Source organism: Salmo salar, chromosome ssa04, assembly GCF_905237065.1.
Source record: "Salmo salar chromosome ssa04, Ssal_v3.1, whole genome shotgun sequence".
NCBI classification, from domain to species: Eukaryota; Metazoa; Chordata; class Actinopteri; order Salmoniformes; family Salmonidae; genus Salmo; species Salmo salar.
The window spans coordinates 68,507,880-68,535,047 of NC_059445.1; the positions used below are offsets into that span (position 1 = coordinate 68,507,880).

At 41.1% G+C, this 27,168-nt stretch overlaps 1 protein-coding gene across 2 annotated transcripts in view; it reads right to left on the reverse strand.

Moving 5' to 3' along the window:
* The window catches only part of LOC106603725 (ceramide synthase), a 45,521-nt gene extending 19,105 nt beyond the window's left edge, over nt 1-26,416 (reverse strand). The window contains exon 1 of one of the 2 annotated variants that reach the window (XM_045717279.1): nt 25,795-26,416. In XM_045717279.1, coding sequence (XP_045573235.1) covers nt 25,795-25,916 — 122 coding nt within the window. In that variant the 5' untranslated portion in view covers nt 25,917-26,416. The remainder of the gene's footprint in view (nt 1-25,794) is intronic. The other variant, XM_014197762.2, reaches the window with a different exon arrangement.
* Nucleotides 26,417-27,168: the final 752 nt, after the last annotated feature.

A 27,168-nucleotide genomic window follows, 5' to 3' on the forward strand; every position in this document is an offset into this window, starting at 1 on the left:
GGAAAACACTCATCCAGAGGCAGTGCTCCTAGTGGCCGGGGACTTTAATGCCGGAAAACTTAAATCCATTTTACCAAATTTCAATCAGCATGGGGAGGCAGGTAGCCTAGTGGTTAGAGCGTTGGACTAGTAACCGAAAGGTTGCAAGATCGAATCCCTGAGCTGACAAGGTAATAATCTGTCGTTTGTCACTGAACAAGGCAGTTAAGCCACTGTTCCTAGGCTGTCATTGAAAATAAGAATTTGTTCTTAACTGACTTGCCTTGTTAAATAAAAGGTAAACATTTTTTTAAATACATTTATAATAATAAAAAATAAAATGAAATGTTAAATGTGCAACCAGAGTGAAAAAAAAAAATTCTAGACCACCTTTATGCCACACAGAGATACATACAAAGCTCTCCCTCAATTTGGTAAATCTGACCATAATTCTACCCACCTGGTTCCTGCTTACAAGCAATAATTAAAACAGGAAGCACCAGTGACTCGGTCAATAAAAAAGTGGTCAGATGAAGCAGACGCTAAGCTACAGGACTGTTTTGCGATCACAGACTGGAATATGTTCCGGGATTCTTCCGATGGCATTAAGGAGTACACCACCTCAGTCATTGGCTTCATCAATAAGTGAATCGATGACGTCGTCCCCACAGTGACCGTACGTACGTACATACCCCAACCAGAAGCCATGGACTACAAGCAGCATTTGCAGGACGGGAGCGGGACTCTAACCCGGAAGCTTTTAAGCTTATAAGAAATCCCGCTATGCCTTCCGACGAACCATCAAACAGGCAAGGCGTCAATACACGACTAAGATCGAATCGTACTACACCGGCTCCGACTCTCGTCGGATGTAGCAGGGCTTGCAAACCATTACAGACTACAAAGGGAAGGACAGCCAAGAGCTGCCCAATGACACACACAAGCCTACCAGATGAGCTAAACTACATCTATGCTCGCTTCGAGGCAAATAACACTGAAACATGTATGAGAGCACCAGTTGTTCCCGGACGACTGTGTGATCACGCTCTCCGCAGCTAATGTGTGCAAGACCTTTAAACAGGTCAACATTCACAAGGCTGCAGGGCCAGATGGATTACCAGGACGTGTACTGCGAGCATGCGCTGACCAACTGGCAAGTGTCTTCACTGACATTTTCAACCTCTCCCTGTCTGAGTCTGTAATACCAACATGTTTTAAGGAGACCACCATAGTCCCTGTGCCCAAGAACACTAAGGTAACCTGGCTAAATGACTACCAACCCGTAGCACACATGTCTGTAACCATGAAGTGCTTTGAAAGGCTGGTCATGGCTCACATCAACACCATTATCCCAGAAACCCTAGACTCATTCCAATTTGCATACCGCCCTAACAGGTCCACAGGCAAAGATAACTGAACTAAATGACTACCGCCCCGTAGCACTCACTTCTGTCATCATGAAGTGCTTTGAGAGACTAGTCAAGGATCATATCACCTCCACCTTACCGGCCACCCTAGACCCACTTCAGTTTGCCTACCGCCCTAACAGGTCCACCGACGATGCAATCGCTATATCACTGCCCTATCCCATCTGGATAAGAGGAATATCTATGTAAGAATGCTGTTCATTGACTACAGCTCAGCATTCAACACCATAGTAACCTCCAAGCTCATCATCAACCCCGCCCTGTGCAATTGGGTCCTGGATTTTGACGGGCCGCCCCCAGTTGGTGAAGGAAGGAAACAATATCTCCACCTCGCTGACCCTCAACACTGGAGCCCCACAAGTGTGCGTGCTCAGCCCCCTCCTGTACTCCCATGACTGCGTGGCCATGCACGCCTCCAACTCAATCATCAAGTTTGCAGACAACACAACAGTAGTGGGCTTGATTACTTACAACCACGAGACAGCCTACAGGGAGGAGGTGAGGACACTCGGAGTGTGGTGTCATAAAAACAACTTCTCACTCAACGTCAACAAAACAAGATGACCGTGGACTTCAGGAAACAGCAGAGGGAGCACCCCCCTATCCACATCGAAGGGACAGCAGTGGAGAAAGTGGAAAGTTAAAGTTCCTCAGCGTACACATCAACGACAAACTGAAATGGTCCACCCACACAGACAGTGTGGTGAAGAAGGCGCTACAGCAATTCTTCAATCTCAGGTGGCTGAAGAAATGTGACTTGTCACCCAAAAAAACACTGACTAACTTTTGCAAATCCAAATTCACAGCCTGGTAGGGCAACTGCTCCGCCCTCAACCGCAAGGCTCTCCAGAGGGTGGTGCGGTCTGCACAACTCTTCACCGGGGGCAAACTACCTGCCCTCCATGACACCTACAGCACCCGATGTCACAGGAAGGCAAAAAAGATCAAAGACAACAACCACCCGAGCCACTGCCTGTTCACACCGCTACCATCCAGGAGGCGAGGTCAGTAGAGGTGCATCAAAGCTGGGACAGCGAGACTGAAGAACAGCTTCTATCTCAAGGAAATCAGACTGCTAAACAGCAATCAGTAACTCAGAGAGGCTGCTGCCTACACGGAGACTCAATAACTGGCCACTTTAACAAATGGATCACTAGTCATTTTAAACAATGCCATTTTAATAATGTTTACATTACTCATATCATATGTATATACTGTATTTTATACCATCTATTGCACCTTGCCTACGCCGCTCGACGATCGCTCATCCATATATTTATATGTACATATTCTCATTCACCCCTTTTAGATTTGTATGCATTAGGTAGTTGTTGGGGAATTGTTAGATTACTTGTTAGATATTACAGCACTGTCGGAACCAGAAGCACAAGAATTTCACTACACTCGCATTAACATCTGCTAACTATGAGTATGTGAAAAATACAATTTGATTTGATTTGACTATAGCTCAGTGTTCAACACCATAGTGCCCTCAAAGCTCATCAATAAGCTAAGGACCCTGGGACTAAACACCTCCCTCTGCAACTGGATCCTGGACTTTGACGGGCCGCCCCCAGGTGGTAAGGGTAGGTAGCAACATCTGCCACGCTGATCCTCAACACACGGGCCCCTCAAGGGTGCGTGCTCAGCCCCCTCCTGTACTCCCTGTTTACTCATGACTGCACGGCCAGGCACGACTCCAACACCATTATTAAGTTTGCCGATGACACAACAGTAGGCCTGATCACCGACAACGACGAGACAGCCTATAGGGAGGAGGTCAGAGACCTGGCCGTGTGGTGCCAGGACAACAACCTCTCCCTCAATGTGATCAAGACAAAGGAGATGATTGTGGACTACAGGAAAAGGAGGACCGAGCACATTCTCATCGACCGTGCTGTAGTGGAGCAGGTTGAGAGCTTCAAGTTCCTTGGTGTCCACATCAATAACAAACTAACATGGTCCAAGCACACCAAGACAGTCATGAAGAGGGCACGACAAAACCAATTCCCCCTCAGGAGACTGAAAAGATTTGGCATGGGTCCTCAGATCCTCAAAAGGTTCTACAGCTGCACCATCGAGAGCATCCTGACTGGTTGCATCACTGCCTGGTATGGCAACTGCTCAGCCTCCGACCGCAAGGCACTACAGAGGGTAGTGCGTACGGCCCAGTACATCACTGGGGCCAAGCTTCCTGCCTTCCAGGACCTCTATACCAGGCGGTGTCAGAGGAAGGCCCTACAATTTGTAAACGACTTCAGCCACCCTAGTCATAGACTGTTCTCTCTGCTACCGCACGACAAGTAGTACCGGAGCGCCAAGTCTAGGTCCAAGAGGCTTCTAAACAGCTTCTACCCTCAAGCCATAAGACTCCTGAAAATCTAAGCAAATGTCTACCCAGACCATTTGCATTGCATTGCCCACCCTCTTTTACGCAGCTGCTACTCTCTGTTACATCTATGCCTAGTCACTTTAATAACTCTACCTACATGTACATATTACCTCAATTACCTCGACTAACAGGTGCTCCTGCACATTGACTCTGTACTGGTACCCCCTGTGTATAGTCTCGCTATTGTTACTTTACTGCTGCTCTTTAATTACTTGTTCCTTTAATTTCTTATTTGTATTTTTTCAACTGCATTGTTGGTTATGGGCTTGTAAGTAAACAACATCTGTTGTATTAAGGCACATGTGACTAGGGTTGCACATTTGGGGTAATATTCAGGGGTCGAAACCTTCCGTGGGAATTAATGGCAATATATGGGAATTAGAGGTTGATCGATTAATCGGAATGGCCGATTAATTAGGGCCGATTTCAAGTTTTCATAACAATCGGAAATCGGTATTTTTGGATGCCGATTTGGTCGATTTATTGTTATTTTTTTTTACACCTTTATTTAACTCGACAAGTCAGTTAAGAACGGCCTAGGAACAGTGGGTTAACTGCCTTGTTCAGGGGCAGAACGACAGATCTTTACCATGTCAGCTCGGGGATTCAATCTTGCAACCTTACGGTTAACAAGTCCAACGCTCTAACCACCTGCTTTACATTGCACTCCACGAGGAGCCTGCCTGTTACGCGAATGCAGTAAGAAGCCAAGGTAAGTTGCTAGCTAGCATTAAACTTATCTTATAAAAACAATCAATCAATCATAAATCACTAGTTAACTACACATGGTTGATGATATTACTAGTTTCTAGTAATCTAGCCTAATCTAGCCTGTCCTGCGTTGCATATAATCACTTAGGTACTCAATGCCTTTCTTAAAATCAATACACAAGTATATATTTTTAAACCTGCATATTTAGTTAATATTGCTTGCTAACATGATTTTTTTAACAAGGGAAATTGTGTCACTTCTCTTGCAACAGAGTCAGGGTATATGCAGCAGTTTGGGCCGCCTGGCTCGTTGCGAACTGTGAAGACTATTTCTTCCTAACAAAGGCAGCCGACTTCGCCAAACGGGGATGATTTAACAAAAGTGCATTTGCGAAAAAAGCCCAATCGTTGCACAACTGTAGCTAACCATAAACATCAATGTCTTTCTTAAAATCAATACACAGAAGTATATATTTTTTAAACCTGCATATTTAGCTAAAAGAAATCCAGGTTAGCAGGCAATATTAACCAGGTGAAATTGTGTCACTTCTCTTGCGTTCATTGTACGCAGAGTCAGGGTGTCACGGCTGTTTGAAAGAGCAGACCAAGATGCAGCGTTTTCGTAGTTCCACATGTTTTATTAAATCAGTGAAACCGAATGCAACAATTAACACTTTAAGAAAATACAAACCAACAAACCGTGACGCTGGAGGAACATAAACCTCACGAAGAACAATCACCCACAAACACCTGTGGGACAAACCTAAACTTAAATAGGACCTCCAATTAGAGACAACGACAACCTGCTGCCGCTAATTGGAGGTCATGCCAAATAACACCAACATAGAAATACAAACCTAGAACCAAAACATAGACATGCAAAAACCAGACAAATACCCCCTGTCACGCCCTTACCTAATCTACCATAGAAAATAACACTCACTATGGTCAGGACGTGACACAGGGTATATGCAACAGTTTGAGTCGCCTAGCTCGTTGCAAACTAATTTGCCAGAATTTTACGTAATTATGACATAACATTTAAGGTTGTGCAATGTAACATGAATATTTAGACTTAGGGATGCCACCCGTTAGATAAAATACGGAACGGTTCTGTATTTCACTGAAAGGAAAAACGTTTTGTTTTCGAGATGATAGTTTCCGGATTCGACCATATTAATGACCTAAGGCTCGTATTTCTGTGTGTTTATAATATTATTATTAAGTCTATGATTTGATAGAGCAGTCTGACTGAGCGGTGGTAGGCAGCAGCAGGCTCGTAAGCATTCATTCAAACAGCACTTTCGTGCGTTTTGCCAGCAGCTCTTCGCTGTGCTTCAAGCATTGCGCTGTTTATGACTTCAAGCCTGTCAACTCCCAAGATTAGGCTGGTGTAACCGATGTGAAATGGCTAGCTAGTTAGCCGGGTGCGCGCTAATAGCGTTTCAAACGTCACTCGCTCTGAGACTTGGAGTAGTTGTTCCTCTTGCTCTGCATGGGTAACGCTGCTTCGAGGGTGGCTGTTGTCGATGTGTTCCTGGTTCGAGCCCAGGTAGGAGCGAGGAGAGGGACGGAAGCTATACTGTTACACTGGCAATACTAAAGTGCCTATAAGAACATCCAATAGTCAAAGGTATATGAAATACAAATCGTATAAAGAGAAATAGTCCTATAATAACTACAACCTAAAACTTCTTACCTGGGAATATTGAAGACTCATGTTAAAAGGAACCACCAGCTTTCATATGTTCTCATGTTCTGAGCAAGGAACTTAAACATTAGCTTTCTTACATGGCACATATTGCACTTTTACTTTCTTCTCCAACACTTTGTTTTTGTCACATCCTGACCAGTAAAAGGGGTTATTTGTTATTGTAGTTTGGTCAGGATGTGGCAGGGGTGTGTTTGTTTAGTGTGTTTCGGGGTTTATGTTCCATGTTTTCTATTTCTATGTGGGTGTTCTAGTTTGTCTATTTCTATGTTAGCTTTGGGAACGACCTCCAATTAGAAGCAGCTAGTTGTCGTTGCTTCTAATTGGAGGCAATATTTAAATGGGTTTATTTTCTCTTGTGTTTGTGGGTGGTTGTTCCATGTATAGTCTTAGTACCTTACAGGACTGTTTTTCGTCGTGCTTTTGTTCAGTGTTCATTTCTTTAATAAATCAAGAAGATGTTTCACATACCTGCTGCAGTTTGGTCCGATCATTACGACGCTTATGACAGTTTTTGCATTATTTAAACCAAATTGAACATGTTTCATTATTTATTTAAGGCTAAATTGATTTTATTGATGTATTAGATTAAGTTAAAATAAGTGTTCATTCAGTACTGTTGTAATTGTCATTATTACAAATAAAATAAAAATAAAAAATCAGCCGATTAATCGGTATCGGCTTTTTTGGTCCTCCAATAATCGGTACCGGTGTTGAAAAATCATAATCGGTCTACCTCTAATGGGAATATGTGCAAATTAATATTAATACCATTTAAATAGATGTTTTTGCATTGGATATATTTACCATATCATATGGAGACAGAAACATAAACATTTTACCTAATTATAAGTAGACATAATTGCAAATGATTAAATCCTTCCAATAGAAATAAAGAAAAACAATTTAGCTATGAATTGAACTTTAATTAAATTAGTTGACTCTTCAAATGGGATGATTTCACTGAACAACAAAAGGGAATATTGAATGATCTCCAATGATCCATCGCAACTCTCAAAAACATTTTCAATATATATTTGTAAAATTATAGTCTAGAAACTGAAGCTTTGGTTGTCTTCCTCTCAGGCTTCCATGTCTTCTCCCTGGACCTCCTCAATGTCCACCTCTTGAACATCAGACTCTGAGGCCTCATCTTCACTGTCACTTCCCAACCTTGTTGAGGGTGGCTCGTTTTCAGGCTCAAAAAGCCTCAAATTTGCCCTGTTGGCCCAATTTTTTTTAACCCTTGTATTGGTCAGCCTGTTGCGTGCTTTGGTGTGTGTGTGTTCCCAAACAAGGACCAGTTGCGCTCTGAGGTGGCTGATGTTGGTGGGATTTGGAGGATGATGGAGGCAACAGGGGAAAGAGCCTCAGATCCACAAAGTCCCTTCCACCAGGTGGCTGATTAGATATGTTGGCACGACTGCCATATTGCATCTCAATCCCAAGGCCCTTGCTTGGAACTGTACTTCGCCAGACTGCCAAGAACCTTGCCCTCATCCAGGCCAAGGTGGCGAGACACAGTAGTGATGACACCATAGGTCTTGTTGATCTCTGCACCAGACAGGATGCTCTTGCCAGCATACTTGGGGTCCTACATGTACGCTGTGGCATGTATGGGCTTCAGGCAGAAGTCTTCACCCTTTTTGATGTATTTCAGAACTGCAGTTTCCTCTGCTTGGAGCAACAGATAAGTGGGCAGGACAGTACGGATTTCTTCTCTTACATTTGCAAGCAGAGTCTGAACTAGAGGTAGATTGATTCATCGGAATTTTTGGACGCCGATTATGGCCGATTACATTGCATTCCATTAGGAAACTGCATAGCAGGCTGACCACCTGTTATGCGAGTGCAGCAAGGAGCCAAGGTAAGTTGCTAGCTAGCATTAAACTTACCTTATAAAAAAAAAAAATCAATCTTCACATAATCACTAGTTAACTACACATAGTTGATGATATTACTAGGTTAACTAGCTTGTCCTGCGTTGCATATAATCAATACGGTGCCTGTTAATTTATCATCGAATAGGGTTGCCACCCGTTCGATAAAATAAGGAACAATTCCGTATTTCACTGAAAGAATAAACGTTTTGTTTCGGAATGATAATTTCCGGATTTGACCATATTAATGTCCAAAGGCTCGTATTTCTGTGTTTATTATAATTAAGTCTATGATTTAATAATTGATAGAGCAGTCTGAGTGGTGGTAGGCGGCAGCAGGCTCATAAGCATTCATTCAAACTTTACTGAGTTTGCCAGCAGCTCTTAGCAATGCTTGATTCACACGCTGTTTATGACTTCAAGCCTACCAACTCCTGAGATTAGGCTGGCAATACTAAAGTGCCTATTAGAACATCAAATAGTCAAAGGTATATGAAATACAATGGTATAGAGAGAAATAGTCGACGCGTCATAATTCCTATAATAAATACAACCTAAAACTTAACTGGGAATATTGAAGAACTGGGAATATTGAACCACCAGCTTTCATATATTCTCATGTTCTGAGCAAGGAACTTAAACGTTAGCTTTTTTACATGGCACATATTGCACTTTTACTTTTCTCCAACACTGTTTTTGCATTATTTAAACCAAATTGAACATGTTTCATTATTTATTTGAGAATAAATAGATTTTATTTATGTTTTATATTAAGTTAAAACATTGTTCATTCAGTATTGTTGTAATTGTCATTATTACAAATACTAGCTTGTAAAAAAAATTCATTCAATTAAAAAAAAAAAAGTATTTATTTATTTAGGCTTATTTATTTAAAAAAAAATGTATTACTATTTAAAAATATATTATTCAATAAAAAATTATATATATATATATTTTTTTTAAAATAGTAATACAATTTTTTTTAAATAAATAAGCCTAAATAAATACATTTTAAAAATGTTAAATTGAAAGAAAAAATGTAATAAAAATTGAAAAATTAAATATATATATATATATATATATTTTTTTTTAAATAGCCCGATTAATCGGTTATCGTCATTTTTTGGTCCTCCAATAATCTGTATCGGCGATGAAAAATGATAATCGTTCGACCTCTAGTCTGAACATCAGACAGGATGCACCCCCTTGTCTACCTCAATCCGTGCAATGGCTATTGCAATAGTGATAAGAGAATTATCTAATAAAGGTAAATGAATCAATAAACCATGATGAATTATTAGTCATACAGCATGGTTAATGAATAATCAATGTAATGATCAATGTAGTGATCGATTGGTCTGATTAGTTCCAGAAAGTCCAGGAACCACTGGAGAGGGAAAGAAATGTGTGTATGTAATTAGTGTAGAAAGCAGGGGACAGATGGTAAAGGGAGTAAAACTTCAAAGGGTTCCTAACCTTGAGGGAAAGGAACAGGCTGAGCTAGGTAGTGATAAACAGTGTGGGAAGTCAATGGGGGATGCAGGTCACCAACAGTTTGTGTGTAAATGCATGTGCGTAAGTAAGCAAGAACTATAAAATGACTGTTTTGTTATCCTGACCTCAGAACGTTCTCTGAATAAAGCTACAGAAGCCTTTTGCAGAAAGCTGAGTCCTTGCCTAATTATTTAACCCATTGTCTTACAAACCTTGGGCATTAGTCAAGGCGAATTGATTATTGATTATTATCATCAAGATATCAAATTATTCTAACAGATAGGTTTCAGGAGTTTCAGGCTGCGTTCCACTCTCTCCCAAAATACATCATCCAGGAGGATCCTCTTGATGGGGCTGTCCAAATCGGAAGACTGTGATATGGTCATTTCTTGGAGAGACTCCTTCCCCTCCAGGAGACTGTCAAACATGATGACAACACCACCCCAACAGGTGTTGCTGTGCAGCTTCAATGTGGTGCTCTTATTCTTCTCACTTTGCTTGGTGAGGTAGATTGCTGCTATAACTTGATGACCCTTCACATCCCGAACCATTTCCTTGGCTCTCTTGTTTTCAGGACCATGATGTCCTTGAGGAGCAGATTCAATGCATGAGCAGCACAGCCAATGGGTATGATGTGAGGGTAGGACTCCTCAACTTTAGACCAAGCAGCCTTCATGTTCGCAGCATTGTCTGTCACCAGTTCAAATACCTTCTGTGGTCCAAGAACAATGACGACTGCCTTCAGCTCATCTACAATGTAGAGACCGGTGTGTCTGTTGTCCCTTGTGTCTGTGCTCTTGTAGAATACTGGTTGAGGGGTGGAGATGATGTAGTTAATTATTCCTTGCCCACGAACATTCAACCACCCATCAGAGATGATTGCAATACAGTCTGCTTTCTCTATGATTTGCTTGACCTTCACTTTGAACTCTGTTGAACTCTGCATCCAGCAAATGAGAAGATAAAGCATGTCTGGTTGGAGGGGTGTATGCTGGGCGAAGAACATTCAGAAATCTCATCCAATACACATTGCCTGTGAGCATCAGAGGTGAATCAGTTGCATACACAGCTCGAGCAAGTCATTCATCAGCATTTCTCTGACTATGATCCTCCAATGAGTCAAAAAAACTTCTGATTCCAGGAGGACCATGAGCTGTTGCTATCAATAAAGTGTCTGATTCATAATTTTCACCTCGAATAGAAGTAGAGGGACTTTTGTCAGAGGTTGCTTGTTGTGAGCTCTGAGGGAACTTTATGCACTTGGCCAGATGATTCTGCATTTTTGTTGCAATCTTCACATGTGATTTGGCCAAGTATTTGCAAATGTACACAGCTTTTCCTTCTACATTAGCTGCAGTAAATGTCTCCACACATCAGATAGTGCCCGTGGCATTTTCCTGTAAAGATTTAAAAAATAATAATAATAATAAAAAAAAGAGTGAAAAAATGAAAAAATACAATTCCACATACAGATAAATAGTTAAGCGTTTAGATTAAACAACTCCTTTGTAAGATAAATGTAAGATAACATTACCAGAAAGCATGTAGTCCTTGACTCAGACATGTAGTGTGGGGGCTTAATAGCATCTCATTAGTGTGTAAGATCTTGAGAATCAGCTGTACATGTGATGGAAGAGTGCACTGTGCATGTGATGGAAGAATGCACTGTGCATGCAGAGGATTGCAATTCAATTGGGGATAGTTTAACCAAAATATTCCACAAGACGGAGAATTACCTTGTGTATCCCACAAAAAACGTTCACTGTTATAAGCTAACTTTTTTGATGAATTTAAGCAAAATTCCCAGGCTTAACTTCCAATGGAAATTTACCGGAAAGTTTCCTACCCTTTGCAACCCTACATGTGACTAATACTATTTGATTTGACATCTTGTAATGAATAATGTGGATCATGAGCAAGTTGAGGAGACTAAACTGCTTGGAGTAACCCTGGATTGTAAACCGTCATGGTCAAAACATATTGAAACAGTAGCCAGGATGGGGAGAAGTCTGTCTATAATAAAGCGCTGCTCTGCATTCTTAACAGCACTAACAAGGCAGGTCCTACCGGCCCTAGTTTTGTCACACCTGGACTACTGTTCAGTCGTGTGGTCAGGTGCCACAAAAAGGACTTAGGAAAATTGCAATTGGCTCAGAACAGGGCAGCACGGCTGGCCCTTGGATGTACACAGAGAGCTAACAATAATATGCATGTCAATCTCTCCTGGCTGAAAGTGGAAGAGAGCTTGACTTCTTCACTACTTGTATTTGTGAGAGGTATTGACATGTTGAATGCACCGAGTTGTCTGTTTGAACTACTGGCACACAGCTCGGACACCCATGCATACCCCACAAGACATGCCACCAGAGGTCTCTTCACAGTCCCCAAGTCCAGAACAGACAATGGGGGGCGCACAGTACTACATAGCTACATGGAACTCTATTCCACATCAAGTAACTCATGCAATAAGTCAAATTATATTTAAAAAACCTTACAGAACAGCAGGGACAGTGAAGCCACACAAACATAGACACATGAATACAAACACACAATTACATACACACATGTACACATGGATTTTGTGCTACATATGCTATGTGGTAGTAGAGTAGAGGCCTGAGGGCACACACTTAATATGTTGTGAAATCTGTTATGAATGTATTGTAATGTTTTTAAAATGTATAACTGTCTTCATTTTGCTGGACCCCAGGACCCCATCCATGGAAATGACTGGTACAAGAAAAATATGGTGGAAACTCCCTCTAGCATAGAATCATGCTTTAATTGTAAGTGGAGTACACAAGTCAAGTGCACACTTCAGGAAAATGTGGGATGCAGCCACACATTGAAAATTGACATTCACATAATAGCAGAAATGGGGCAGCTGAAAACCTTCTGGTGCAACGCTGTGACCATGTTTCTCTCCGTCACTGTGGAGGAAACTATTCTCCAATCCAGATAAACTCAGTGCTTTTAAACTGGGGCAAGGTCATGTCTTGCCTATAGGTACCCTGATGCTGTTGTGTCATTGTGCCAAAAAATTTCACAAATGTGGAAATGGCCCCATACAGCATGATTTTCAGTTGGTTGGAGGAGCATGGGGCTCCATATAGCTGAGCTGTGGGTTGGATTTAGGTATTAGCCAAATATAACCTAATGAACAAAATGTCATAACGGTATGTTTCTTTGGATTTAATTAGGCCTATAATACTACTGTGTTGGCCAATAGCCATATACAATGACTACAGTAGGCTATATACACTGAGTGTACAAAACATTAGAAACACATTCCTAATATTGAGTTGCACCCCCTTTTGCCCTCAGAACAGCCTAAATTTGCCAGGGCATGGACACTACAAGGTGTCGAAAGTGATCCACAGAGATGCTGGCTATGTTGACTCTAATGCTTCCCACAGTTGTGTCAAGCTGGCTGGATGTCCTTTGGGTGGTAGACTATTCTTGATACACAAAGGAAACTGTTGAGCATGAAATACCCAGCAGCATTGCAGTTCATGACACAAACCAGTGCGCCCGGCACCTACTACTATACCCCATTCAAAGGCACCTAAATATTTTGTCTTGCCCATTCACCCTCTGAATAGCACACATACACAATCCATGTCTCAATTTTCTCAAGGCTTAAAAATCCTTATTTAACCTGTCTCCTCCCCTTCATCTACACTGACTGAAATGGATTTAACAAGTGACGTAAAAAAAGGGATCATAGCTTTCACCTGGATTAACCTGGTCTGTCATGGAAAGAGCAGGTGTTCTTAATGTTTTATATACACACAGGCCAGTTTATTAGGTACACCACCCAGTTCATGACAATGGATCGCACGTGGCATTGGCATGCTATATAAAGCAAGCACAGGCATCGTTACTGTTCGATTGAACTCTAGAATGGGAAAAACTAGTGACTTAAGCGACTTTGAGAGTGGTATGATGGTCGGTGCCAGGAACGCCAGATCCAGTGTCTAGGGTAAACAGAGAATGGTGCGACTAGGTTTGCAAATTTTGGGGAATATTCGAAGGTGGAAACTTTCCATGGGAATAAACGGGAATATATGGGAATTAACGGAAATATATGCAAATTAATATTAACACCATTTAAATGTAGATGTTTTTTGCATTGGATATACATTTGAAGTCATAAGTTTTTTATTTATTTCACCTTTATTTAACCAGGTAAGCTAGTTGAGAACAAGTTCTCATTTACAAGTGCGACCTGGCCAAGATAAAGCAAAGCAGTGCGACACAGACAACAGAGTTACACATGGCATAAACAAGCATACAGTCAATAACACAATATAAAAAAAGAAAGTCTATATACAGTGTGTGCAAATGGCGTGAGGAGGTAAGGCAAAAAATAGGCCATAGTAGCAAAGTAATTACAATTTAGCAAATTTACACTGGAGTGATAGATGTGCAGATGATGATGATGATGTGCAAGCAGAAATACTGGTGTGCAAAAGAGCAGAAAAGTAAATAAAAACAATATGGGGATGAGGTAGGTAGATTGGATGGGCTATATTACAGATGGGTTATGTACAGCTGCAGCAATCGGTTAGCTGCTCAGATAGCTGATTTTTAAAGCTAGAGGAAAATATAAGTCTCCAGCTTCAGCGATATTTGCAATTCGTTCCAGTCATTGGCAGCAGAGAACTGGAAGGAAAGGCGGCCAAAGGAGATGTTGGCTTTGGGGATAACCAGTGAGATATACCTGCTGGAGCGAGTGATACGGGTGGGTGTTGTTATCGTGACCAGTGAGCTGAGATAAGGCAGAGCTTTACCTAGCAGAGACTTGTAGATGACCTGGAGCCAGTGGGTCTGGCGACGAATAGGTAGCGAGGGCCAGCCGACTAGAGCATACAGGTCGCAGTGGTGGGTGGTATATGGGGCTTTGGTGACAAAACGGATGGCACTGTGATAGACTGCATCCAATTTGTTGAGTAGAGTGTTGGAGGCTATTTTGTAAATGACGTCGCCGAAGTCGAAGATCGGTAGGACAGTCAGTTTTATGAGGGTGTTTGGCGGCGTGAGTAAAGGAGGCTTTGATGCGATATAGGAAGCCGATTCTAGATTTTATTTTGGATTGGAGATGTTTAATGTGAGTCTGGAAGGAGAGTTTACAGTCTAGCCAGACATCTAAGTATTTGTAGTTGTCCACATATTCTAAGTCAAAACCTTCCAGAGTAGTGATGCTAGTCGGGCAGGCTGGTGCAGGCAGCGAACGGTTGAAAAGCATGCATTTAGGTTTACTAGCGTTTAAGAGCAGTTGGAGGCCACGGAAGGAGTGTTGTATGGCATTGAAGCTGGTTTGGAGGTTTGTTAACTTTTTTGGGATCAAATCCCGTTAACGGGATCGATTTGACAACATCCGGTGAAATGACAGAGCTCCAAATTCAAAATAATTATTTAAAATATTTAACTTTCATACATTCACAAGTGCAACACACCAAATTAAAGCTTAACTTCTCGTTAATCTAGCCACTGTGTCAGGTTTCGAAAAGGCTTTACGGCGAAAGCAAACCATGCAATTATCTTAGGACAGCGCCCAGCATACCAACACATGAAAATCAGATTTCAACCCGCCAGGCGCAACACAGAAGTCAGAAATAACGATTTAATTAATGCCTTACCTTTGAAGAACTTCTTCTGTTGGCACTCCAATATGTCCCATAAACATCACAAATTGTCCTTTTGTTCGATTAATTCCGTCGTTATATCTCCAAAATGTCCATTTATTTGGTGCATTTGATTAAAAAAACACCGGTTCCAACTCACCCAGCAAAATATCCAAAAAGTTATCTGTAAACGCTGTCCAAACATTTGAAACAACTTTCCTAATACAACTTTAGGTATTTTTTAACGTAAGTAATCGATAAAATTTAAGACGGGATAAACGGTGTTCAATACCGGATAAAAACAATGTGAAGAACGTGACCTGGAGCGCGCATCAAAACATTAGAGTGCACTAGACTCGACCCTCGTTCTGAACTGCCGTACTTCTTCATTTCTCTAAAGAAAAACATCAACCAATTTCTAAAGACTGTTAACATCCAGTGGAAGCGATAGGAACTACAAGCAAGTGCCTCATAAATCTAAATACACATAGAACACCCATTGAAAACACTGTCACCTCAAAAAAGAAATCCTGGATGGTTTGTCCTTGGGGTTTCGAAAGCCAAATAAGTTCTGTTATACTCACAGACATACTTTCAACAGGTTTAGAAACTTTAGAGTGTTTTCTATCCAAATCTACCAATTATATGCATATCCTAGCTTCTGGGCCTGAGTAGCAGCCAGTTTACTTTGGGCACGTTTTTCATCCGGACGTCAAAATACTGCCCCCTAGCCCAAAGAAGTTAACACAGTGTCCAAAAAAGGCCAGATGTATACATAATGGTGTCGTCTGCGTAGAGGTGGATCAAGAAATCACCCACAGCAAGAGTGACATCATTGATATATATACAGAGAAAAAAGTCGGCCCGAGTTAACATGCACTTAGGTTGGAGTCGATAAAACTCGTTTTTCAACCAATCCACAAATTTCTTGTTAACAAACTATAGTTTGGCAAGTCGGTTAGGATATCTACTTTGTGCATGACACAAGTAATTTTTCCAACAATTGATTACAGACAGATTATTTCACTTAATCACAATTCCAGTGGGTCAGAAGTTTACATACACTAAGTTGGCTGTGCCTTTAAACAGCTTGGAAAATTCCAGAAAATGATGTCATGGCATTAGAAGCTTCTGATAGGCTAATTGACATCATTTGAGTCAATTGGAGGTGTACCTGTGGATGTATTTCAAGGCCTACCTTCAAACTCACTGCCTCTTTGCATGACATTAAGGGAAAATCAAAAGAAATCAGCCAAGACCTCAGAAAAATTGTAGACCTCCACATGTCTGGTTCATCCTTGGGAGCAATTTCCAAATGCCCGAAGGTACCACGTTCATCTGTACAAACAATAGTACGCAAGTACAAACACCATGGGACCACACAGCCGTCATACCGCTCAGGAAGGAGACGCGTTCTGTCTCCTAGAGATGAACGTACTTTGGTGCGAAATGTACAAATCAATCCCAGAACAACAGCAAAGGACCTTGTGAAGATGCTGGAGGAAACAGGTACAAAAGTATCTATATCCACAGTAAAACGAGTTCTATACCGACATAACCTGAAAGGCCGCTCAGCAAAGAAGAAGCCATTGCTCCAAAACCGCCGTAAAAAAAGCCAGACTATAGTTTGCAACTGCACATGGAGACAAAGATTGTACTTTTTGGAGAAATGTCCTCTGGTCTGAGGACAAAATAGAACTGTTTGGCCATAATGACCATTGTTATGTTTGGAGGAAAAAGGGGGAGGCTTGCAAGCCGAAGAACACCATCCCAACCGTGAATCACATGTTGTGGGGGTGATGTGCTGCAGGAGGGACTGGTCCAATTCACAAAATAGATGGCATCATGAGGTAGGAAAATTATGTGGATATATTGTAGCAACATCTCAAGTCAGGAAGAAAAAGCTTGGTCGCAAATGGATCTTCCAAATGGACAATGACTCTAAGCATACTTCCAAAGTTGTGGCAAAATGGCTTAAGGACAACAAAGTCAAGGTATTAGAGTGGCCATCACAAAGCCCTGACCTCAATCCTATAGAAAATGTGTGGGTAGAACTGAAAAAGCGTGTGAGCAAGGAGGCCTACAAACCGGACTCAGTTACACCAGGTATGTCAGGGTATGAATGGGCCAAAATTCACCCAACTTATCGTGGGAAGCTTGTGGAAGGCTACCCAAAACATTTGACCAAAATTAAACAATTTAAAGGCAATGATACCAAATACTAATTGAGTGTATGTAAACTTCTGACCCACAGAGAATGTGATGAAAGAAATAAAAGCTGAAATAAATCAGTCTCCTATTATTCTGACATGTCACATTCTGAAAATAAAATGGTGATCCTAACTGACCTAAAACAGGGAATTTTTACTCTGATTAATTGTCAGGAATTGTGAAAAACTGAGTTTAAATGTATTTGGCTAAGGTGTATGTAAACTTGCGACTTCAACTGTATTTACCATATCATATGGAGACAGAAACATAAACATTTTACCTTATCATAAGTAGACATAATTGCAAATGATTAAATCCTTCCAATAGAAATAAAGAAAAACTATTTAGTTATGAATTTAACTTTAATTAGTTGACTTCACATTGGATGATTTCACAGAACAACAAAAGAAAGGGAATATTGAATGATCCCCAAAGATCCATCGCATCTCCAAAAAACGTTTTCAACATACATCTGTAAAATGATAGTCTAGAAACTAAAGCTTTGGTTGTCTTCCTCTCAGGCTTCCATGTCTTCTCCCTGGACCTCCTCAATGTCCACTTCTTGAACATCAGACTCTGAGGCCTCATCTTCACTGTCACTTTCCAATCTTGTTGAAGATGGCTCATTGTCAGGCTCAAAAAGCCTCAAATTTGCCCAGATGGACACCAATATTTCAACCCTTGTGTTGGTCAGCCTGTTGTGTGCTTTGGTGTGTGTGTTCCCAAACAAGGACCAGTTGCGCTCTGAGGTGGCTGATGTTGGTGAGATTTGGAGAATGATGGAGGCAACAGGGGAAAGAGCCTCAGATCCACAAAGTCCCTTCCACCAGGTGGCTGATGAGATATGTTGGCACGACTGCCATATTGCATCTCCATCCCAAAGCCCTTGCTTGAAAGTGTACTTCGCCAGACTGCCAAGAACCTTGCCCTCATCCAGGCCAAGGTGGAGAGACACAGTAGTGATGACACCATAGGCCTTGTTGATCTCTGCACCAGACAGGATGCTCTTGCAAGCATACTTTGGGTCCAAAATGTACGCTGCGGTGTGTATGGGCTTCAGGGAGAAGTCTTCATGCTTTTTGAAGTATTTCAGAACTGCAGTTTCCTCTGCTTGGATATACAGTGAAGTGGGCAGGGCAGTACGGGTTTCTTCTCTTACATCTGCAAGCAGAGTCTGAACATCAGACAGGATGGCATTGTCTCTCTCAATCCGTGTAATAGCTACTGCAATAGGTTTCAGGAGTTTCAGGCTGCTTACCACTCTCTCCCAAAATAAATCTTCCAGGAGGATCCTCTTGATGGGGCTGTCCATATCGGCAGACTGTGATATGGCCATTTCTTGGAGAGACTCCTTCCCCTCCAGGAGACTGTCAAACATGATGACACACCACCCCAACAGGTTCTGCTGGGCAGCTTCAATATAGTGCTCTTATTCTTCTCACTTTGCGTGGTGAGGTAGATTGCTGCTATAACTTGATGACCCTTCACATACCGAACCATTTCCTTGGCTCTTTTGTAGTGTATCCATTGTTTTCAGGACCATGGTGTCCTTCAGGAGCAGATTCAATGCATGAGCAGCACAGCCAATGGATGTGATGTGAGGGTAGGTCTCCTCAACTTTAGACCAAGCAGACTTCAGGTTCGCAGCATTGTCTGTCACCAGTGCAAATACCTTCTGTGGTCCAAGGTCATTGATGACTGCCTTCAGCTCATCTACAATGTAGAGACCGGTGTGTCTGTTGTCCCTTGTGTCTGTGCTCTTGTAGAATACTGGTTGAAGGGTGGCGATGATGTAGTTAATTATTCCTTGCCCACGAACATTCAACCACCCATCAGAGATGATTGCAATACAGTCTGCTTTCTCTATGATTTGCTTTACCTTCACTTTGAACTCTGTTGAACTCTGCATCCAGCAAATGAGAAGATAAAGCATGTCTGGTTGGAGGGGTGTATGCTGGGCGAAGAACATTCAGAAATCTCATCCAATACACATTGCCTGTGAGCATCAGAAGTGAACCAGTTGCATACACAGCTTGAGCAAGACATTCATCAGCATTTCTCTGACTATGATCCTCCAATGAGTCAAAAAAACTTCTGATTCCAGGAGGACCATGAGCTGTTGCTATAGATAAAGTGTCTGATTCTTATGTCAGAGGTTGCTTGCTGTGAGCGCTGAGGGAACTGTATGCACTTGGCCAGATGATTCTGCATCTTTGTTGCATTCTTCACATGTGATTTGGCCAAGTATTTGCAAAATGTACACAGCTTTTCCTTCTACATTAGCTGCAGTGAAATGTCTCCACACATCAGATAGTGCAGAAATTGTTAACAAGTAAAACATTATTTAAACACACTTTTCTGTAGGCTACTATTTACTAGTTAACAAAATAAATAATGTATGTCATATAAAATATATTGTAACGGGTGTCGTAAGGATTAGACCAGGGTGCAGCGGGAACGTGTATACTCATCTTTATTTAATCAAAAGAAGGAAAAAACAAACAAATCACATATACAAAACAACAAACGCCACTAAACAGTCCTGTCAGGTGCACAGACACAAAACAGGAGACAACTACCCACAAAACCCATAGAAAAAAACACCCCTCTTAAATAAGACCTTTAACCTCTTACATCTAGACGTTCCGCTAGCGGAACACCTGCTCCAATATCCAATGATGGGCGTGGCGCGAAATACAAACTCCTCTAAAATCCGAAAACTTCCATTTTTCAAACATATGACTATTTTACAGCATTTTAAAGACAAGACTCTCGTTAATCTAACCACACTGTCCGATTTCAAAAAGGCTTTACAGCGAAAGCAAAACATTAGATTATGTCAGCAGAGTACCCAGCCAGAAATAATCAGACACCCATTTTTCAAGCTAGCATATGTCACAAAAAACAAAACCACAGCTAAATGCAGCACTAACCTTTGATGATCTTCATCAGATGACAACCCTAGGACATTATGTTATACAATGCATGCATGTTTTGTTCAATCAAGTTCATATTTATATCAAAAACCAGCTTTCTATTTCTATGTTTAGTTAATGGGGTTGACCTTCAATTGGAAGCAGCTGCTCCTAGTTGCTTCTAATTAACCTGTTATGGCTAGGGGGCAGTATTGACACGGCCGGATAAAAAACGTACCCGATTTAATCTGGTTACTACTCCTGCCCAGTAACTAGAATATGCATATAAAGAACTCATATGGCAGGCCAAAACCTGAGAAGATTCCATGCAGGAAGTGGCCTGTCTGACAAGTTGTGTTTCATCTTGGATCTTTTTATTGAAGACTGAGGATCTTTGCTATAACGTGACACTTCCTACGGCTCCCATAGGCTCTCAGAGCCCGGGACAAAGCTGAACGATATCGAGGCAGCCTCTGGCTAAAACACACTATCGCGTTTGGCAAGTGGCCGATCAGAGTACTATGGGCTTAGGCGCGTGCCCGAGTCGACCCCATGCTTTATTTTCTTTCGTCTGTTTACCTAAACGCAGATTCCCAGTCGGAATATTATCGCTTTTTTATGAGAAAAATGGCATAAAAATTGATTTTAAACAGCGGTTGACATGCTTCGAAGTATGGTAATGGGATATTTAGAATTTTTTTGTCACGAATTGCGCCATGCTCCTCACCCTTATTTACCCTTTCGGAGAGTGTCTTGAACGCACGAACAAAACGCCGCTATTTGGATATAACAATGGATTATTTGGGACCAAACCAACATTTTTTATTGAAGTAGAAGTCCTGGGAGTGCATTCTGACGAAGACAGAAAAGGTAATAACATTTTTCTTATAGTAAATCTGACTTTGGTGAGTGCTAAACTTGCTGGGTGTCTAAATAGCTAGCCCTGTGATGCCGGGCTATCTACTGAGAATATTGCAAAATGTGCTTTCACCGAAAAGCTATTTTAAAATCGGACATATCGAGTGCATAGAGGAGTTCTGTATCTATAATTCTTAAAATAATTGTTATGCTTTTTGTGAACGTTTATCGTGAGTAATTTAGTAAATTCACCGGCAGTGTTCGGTGGGAATGCTAGTCACATGCTAGTCACATGCTAACGTAAAAAGCTGGTTTTTGATATAAATATGAACTTGATTGAACAAAACATGCATGTATTGTATAACATAATGTCCTAGGGTTGTCATCTGATGAAGATCATCAAAGGTTACATTTAGCTCTGGTTTGGGTTTATGTGACATTATATGCTAGCTTGAAAAATGGGTGTCTGATTATTTCTGGCTGGGTACTCTGCTGACATAATCTAATGTTTTGCTTTCGTTGTAAAGCCTTTTTGAAATCGGACAGTGTGGTTAGATTAACGAGAGTCTTGTCTTTAAAATGGTGTAAAATAGTCATATGTTTGAAAAATTGAAGTTTTTGCATTTTTGAGGTATTTGAATAACGCGCCACGGGATTACACTGGCTGTTGAGTAGGTGGGACGCAAGCGTCCCACCTAGCCCATAGAGGTTAACACTTTTGCTTACTACATGATTCCACATGTGTTATTTCATATTTCATATAGATGTCTTCACTATTATTCTACAGTGTAGAAAATAGTAAAAATAAAGAAAAACCCTTGAATGAGTAGGTGTGTCTAAACTTTTGACTGTTACTGTTGATATAATCCATATTTCAGAGCACAATATTAGGAGCCATACCTCTGTCCAATGTCTGTGTTCCTTTGCCCATCTTTGCCCATCTTAATCTTTTATTTTTATTGGCCAGTGTGAGATATGGCTTTTTCTTTGCAACTCTGCCTAGAAGGCCAGCATCCCGGAGTCGCCTCTTCACTGTTGACATTGAGACTAGAGGTCGACCGATTATGATTTTTCAACGCCGATACCGATGCCGATTATTGGGGACCAAAAACCCCGATACAGATTAATCAGCTGATTTTAATTATTTATTTATTTGTAATAATGACAATTACAACAATACTGAATGAACACTTATTTTAACTTAATATAATACATCAATAAAATCAATTTAGCCTCAAATAAATTATGAAACATTTTCAATTTGATTTAAATAATGCAAAAACAAAGTGTTGGAGAAGAAAGTAAAAGTGCAATATGTGCCATGTAAAAAAGCTAACGTTTAAGTTCCTTTAGGCACTTTAGTATTGCCAGTGTAACAGTATAGCTTCCGTCCCTCTCCTCGCTCCTACCTGGGCTCGAACCAGGAACACATCGACAACAGCCACCCTCAAAGCAGCGTTACCTATGTAGAGGAAGGGAAAAAACTACTCCAAGTCTCAGAGCGAGTGACGTTTGAAACGCTATTAGCGCGCACCCGGCTAACTAGCTAGCCATTTCACATGGGTTACACCAGCCTAATCTTGGGAGTTGACAGGCTTGAAGTCATAAACAGCGCAATGCATTGCGAAGGGCTTCTGGCAAAACGCACAAAAGTGCTATTTTGAATGAATGCTTACGAGCCTGCTGCTGCCTACCATCGCTCAGTCAGACTTCTCTATCAAATTATAGACTTAATTATAACATAATAACACACAGAAACACGAGCCTTAGGTCATTAATATGGTCGAATCCGGAAACTATCATCTCGAAAACAAAACGTTATTCCTGTTACATTGCACAACCTTCAGTGTTATGTCATAATTACGTAAAATTCGGACAAATTACCCAAAGTGTTGCATATACCCTGACTGCGTGCAATGAACGCAAAATGACACAATTTCACCTGGTTAATATTGCCTGCTAACCTAGATTTCTTTTAACTAAATATGCAGGTTTAAAAATATATACTTCTGTGTATTGATTTTAAGAAAGGCATTGATGTTTATGGTTAGGTACAGTCGTGCAACGATTGTGCTTTTTTCGCAAATGTGCTTTTGTTAAATCATCCCCCGTTTGGCAAAGTCGGCTGTCTTTGTTAGGAAGAAATTGTCTTCACAGTTCGCAACGAGCCAGGCGGCCCAAACTGCTGCATATACCCTGACTCTGTTTGCAAGAGAAGTGACACATTTTCCCTAGTTAAAATAAATTCATGTTAGCAGGCAATATTAACTAAAGATGTAGGTTTAAAAATATATACTTGTGTATTGATTTTAAGAAAGGCATTGATGTTTATGGTTGGAGCAACGTGTACCTAAGCGATTATATGCAACGCAGGACAGGCTAGATTAACTAGTAATATCATCAACCATGTGTAGTTAACTAGTGATTATGATTGATTGATTGAGCCTGTAATCAAACCCAGAAACGGTGATGCCATTTTGAGCCTGTAGATACTCAACTAGTCTAAAGAAGGTCAGTTTTATTGTTTCTTTAATCAGAACCACAGTTTTCAGCTGTGCTAATATAATTGCAAAAGGGTTTTCTAATGATCAATTATCCTTTTAAAAGGAGTGATGGTTGCTGATAAATGTAGATATTCCATAAAAATCTGCCGTTTCCAGCTACAATAGTCATTTATAACATTATGTCTACACTGTATTTCTGATCAATTTTATGTTATTTTAATGGGCTTTTTGTTGTTGTTGCTTTTCTTTCAAAAACAAGGACATTTCTAAGTGACCCCAAACTTTTGAACGGTAGTGTATATATATTGAAATGTATGTTTCATTGGATAAGCGTCTTGACAAAATTACAATATTATAATTAATATCAGGCCTATATTATTACATAAAGCATGGATTCGAACAGTGTGGGTACATGGGAATGAATTATCTAATGTTCTGTCATGGTGGTGGGCCTTGAACCCACCTGTAGGGGTGGCAGGTAGCCTAGTGGTTAGAGCGTCGGACTAGTGACCAGAAAAGTTGCAAGATCGAATCCCTGAGCTGACAAGGTTAAAATCTGTCATTCTGCCCCTGAACAAGGCAGTTAACCCACCGTTCCTAGGCCGTCATTGAAAATAAGAATGTGTTCTTAACTGACTTGCCTAGTTAAATAAAGGTAAAATAGAAAAAGTTTAAAAACAGCCCCACACTCACAGTGCAGCTGCAGAGGAGATAACACATACATACCACTTTATTCAAGTGAAACAAACACCTGACGAATACTGTTCACAACAGTTGGGGCCAACAAGAGTAAAAATGTGTTACAAGGTCAAAACCGTTCTCCAATTCTAAGAATATAACGTTTATATATTTAATTTAACATTTATTTAACTAGGCAAGTCGGAACAAATTCTTATTTACAATGACGGCCTACACCGGCCAAACTCGGACAACGCTGGGTCAATTGTGCACCGCCCTATGGGACTCCCAATCACGGCCGGTTGTGACTGTCTGGATTTGAACCAGGTTGTCTGTAGTGACGCCTTTGGCACTGAGATGCAGTGTCTTAGACCACTGCACCACTTGGGAGCCCAAGTGGGGGTCTGATATAATCTTGTAATAGAGCCTGTAAAACATGTCACTGGCTAAAATACCGCCAGAGATAGAACAACTCAAGCATCACATCCTGCAGCTTATCCAGACGCTCACTGACCCACGGGCACTTCTAACAGGCAGGTAAAATAAATACTACACATACAGTAGCTGGCCAACAGATCGTAAAACAAGCGTATGAATGAACAATTCATTATGTTGCTGATGGGCATTCTTATCAGTAACTTATCCTATAGCCGTTATTGCAGACAGATGATGTCAAATTTCTTCTAAAGAAAACAACATCAACACACGGGCTATGTGACATTGTAGCAAACTGGAGAGGCATTCAAACGGAGTTCACGGGGCTACTGAGAATGTAGCCCCTGAGGCATTAACACGTGCCCCCCCCAAAAAAAAAAAATCCGTCAGATGAGCACTATTACCGAATTGATAAGAGCGTTATTAAGGCCAAGCGATCGGCTCAGTATAGTTCAGCACTTTATATTGCATAACTCATTAGCCACCACAGCGCTCGAAGGTTGGCGGGGATTATCAACTGGAGTGACAGGGTTCCCAACTAGAGTGACAGGGTTCCCAACTAGAGTGACAGGGTTCAAATGAGCATTGAATTGACCCTTGCGCATGTGAGTGTGTAATTTTGACCAAAACGGAGCAATATTCCCAAGGTGTTATTATGGTGTAATTCACTGGGTTAGCCACCGTTATGATAACGCTGCCTACAATAAGATTTTCGGGTACGACATGTAATGGCCATTATGACAAATCAAATGTACAAACAATTAGTGTCTAATCTAATAATATCTTTGAGCGCTGTTTGAAAGAGCAAATGTGGCTAATTCGGTTAAAACCCTGTGCCAAGCTCAAGACTCAATTTGTTTTATCAGCTTGCACGACCGTGCTAGCCAGCTAGCTAGCTAGCATAGCCTTAGGGCCAGCTACTGTTTGTCCAGGGTTAAACATATACCATAAAGAAAGAAAATGAATAAATACCTCTCGCTGACCAGTACAACGTCGGCATCGGTCCACTGTTTGAAAATGGAAGGGAGTACTTTCCGAAAGATGAAGAAGAGACCGGGAAAAACTACGACGCCGCAAGCCAGCACTTGCAACATCCTTGCGTTGCACTTGTCCTGCTATCACGCTAGCGACCTATCTATTATTATAATCTGGTTCGAGGGCTACTAGATGTATTTTACACACCGTGTTTTACACCGGTGACTGGGATTCGCCGTGTTTTCTAGACTGCATTAGTGCTCACGCCACAAGATCCAGTCACCGGTGACCGCTGCGTTTTTTCCCTTGCCTCAGCAGCACCACACTGTACCGTTACACAAAAACTAGCGGTGAAGGTACCCGGTGATTGATTGGTCTTCACTCCTGCCCTGGCGCAAAGCCGGTAACGTTAGCCAACACGCTAACTACATGCCTCGGGATACACTTCAATTACGAGGTTTGAGATTGTTCAACCAGCAAAAACATGCGCCCGGTAGTCCAAGATAAATATCATAAATATGTGAATTAAACCGTGGAAAGGTTCGTGCTATGCTGCTAACCATCAACGACTCGACAAGCGCTTTTATGCCTGACGGTGCAGAGACCCTACACACAGTGGACTGCAAGGTGCATTCCGCAAGACAGCGCCATCTAGGCAGCAGCGGACCTGTGCTGCATACCGTTACAGAACCCTGATTATTCTGAATTTTGCTGTTTTAGTAGCCAACTCTTACTAGTCTCCACTAGAACACTGAATTAGACTATGCATTATTACAAAAGAATGCATTTTTGAAAAAACACTCTATTTACATGTATCACAAAAGAGAAGTAGAAATATAAATATTCACCACATTTTTCTGTATTTTCTGTGTATGTATTTTATTTTATTTATTTATTTCACTTTTATTTAACCAGGTAGGAAAGTTGAGAACAAGTTCTCATTTACAATTGCAACCTGGCCAAGATAAAGCAAAGCAGTTTGACACATACAACAACACAGAGTTACACATGGAGTAAAACAAACCTACAGTCAATAATATAGTAGAAAAATAAGTCTATATACAAAGTGAGCAAATGAGGTGAGATAAGGGAGGTAAAGGCAAAAAAGGCCATGGTGGCGAAGTAAATACAATATAGCAAGTAAAACACTGGAATGGTAGATTTGCAGTGGAAGAAAGTGCAAAGTAGAAATAGAAATAATGGGGTGCAAAGGAGCAAAATAAATAAATAAATACAGTAGGGGAAGGGTAGTTGTTTGGGCTAAATTATAGATGGGCTATGTACAGGTGCAGTAATCTGTGAGCTGCTCTGACAGCTGGTGCTTAAAGCTAGTGAGGGAGATAAGTGTTTCCAGTTTTAGAGATTTTTGTA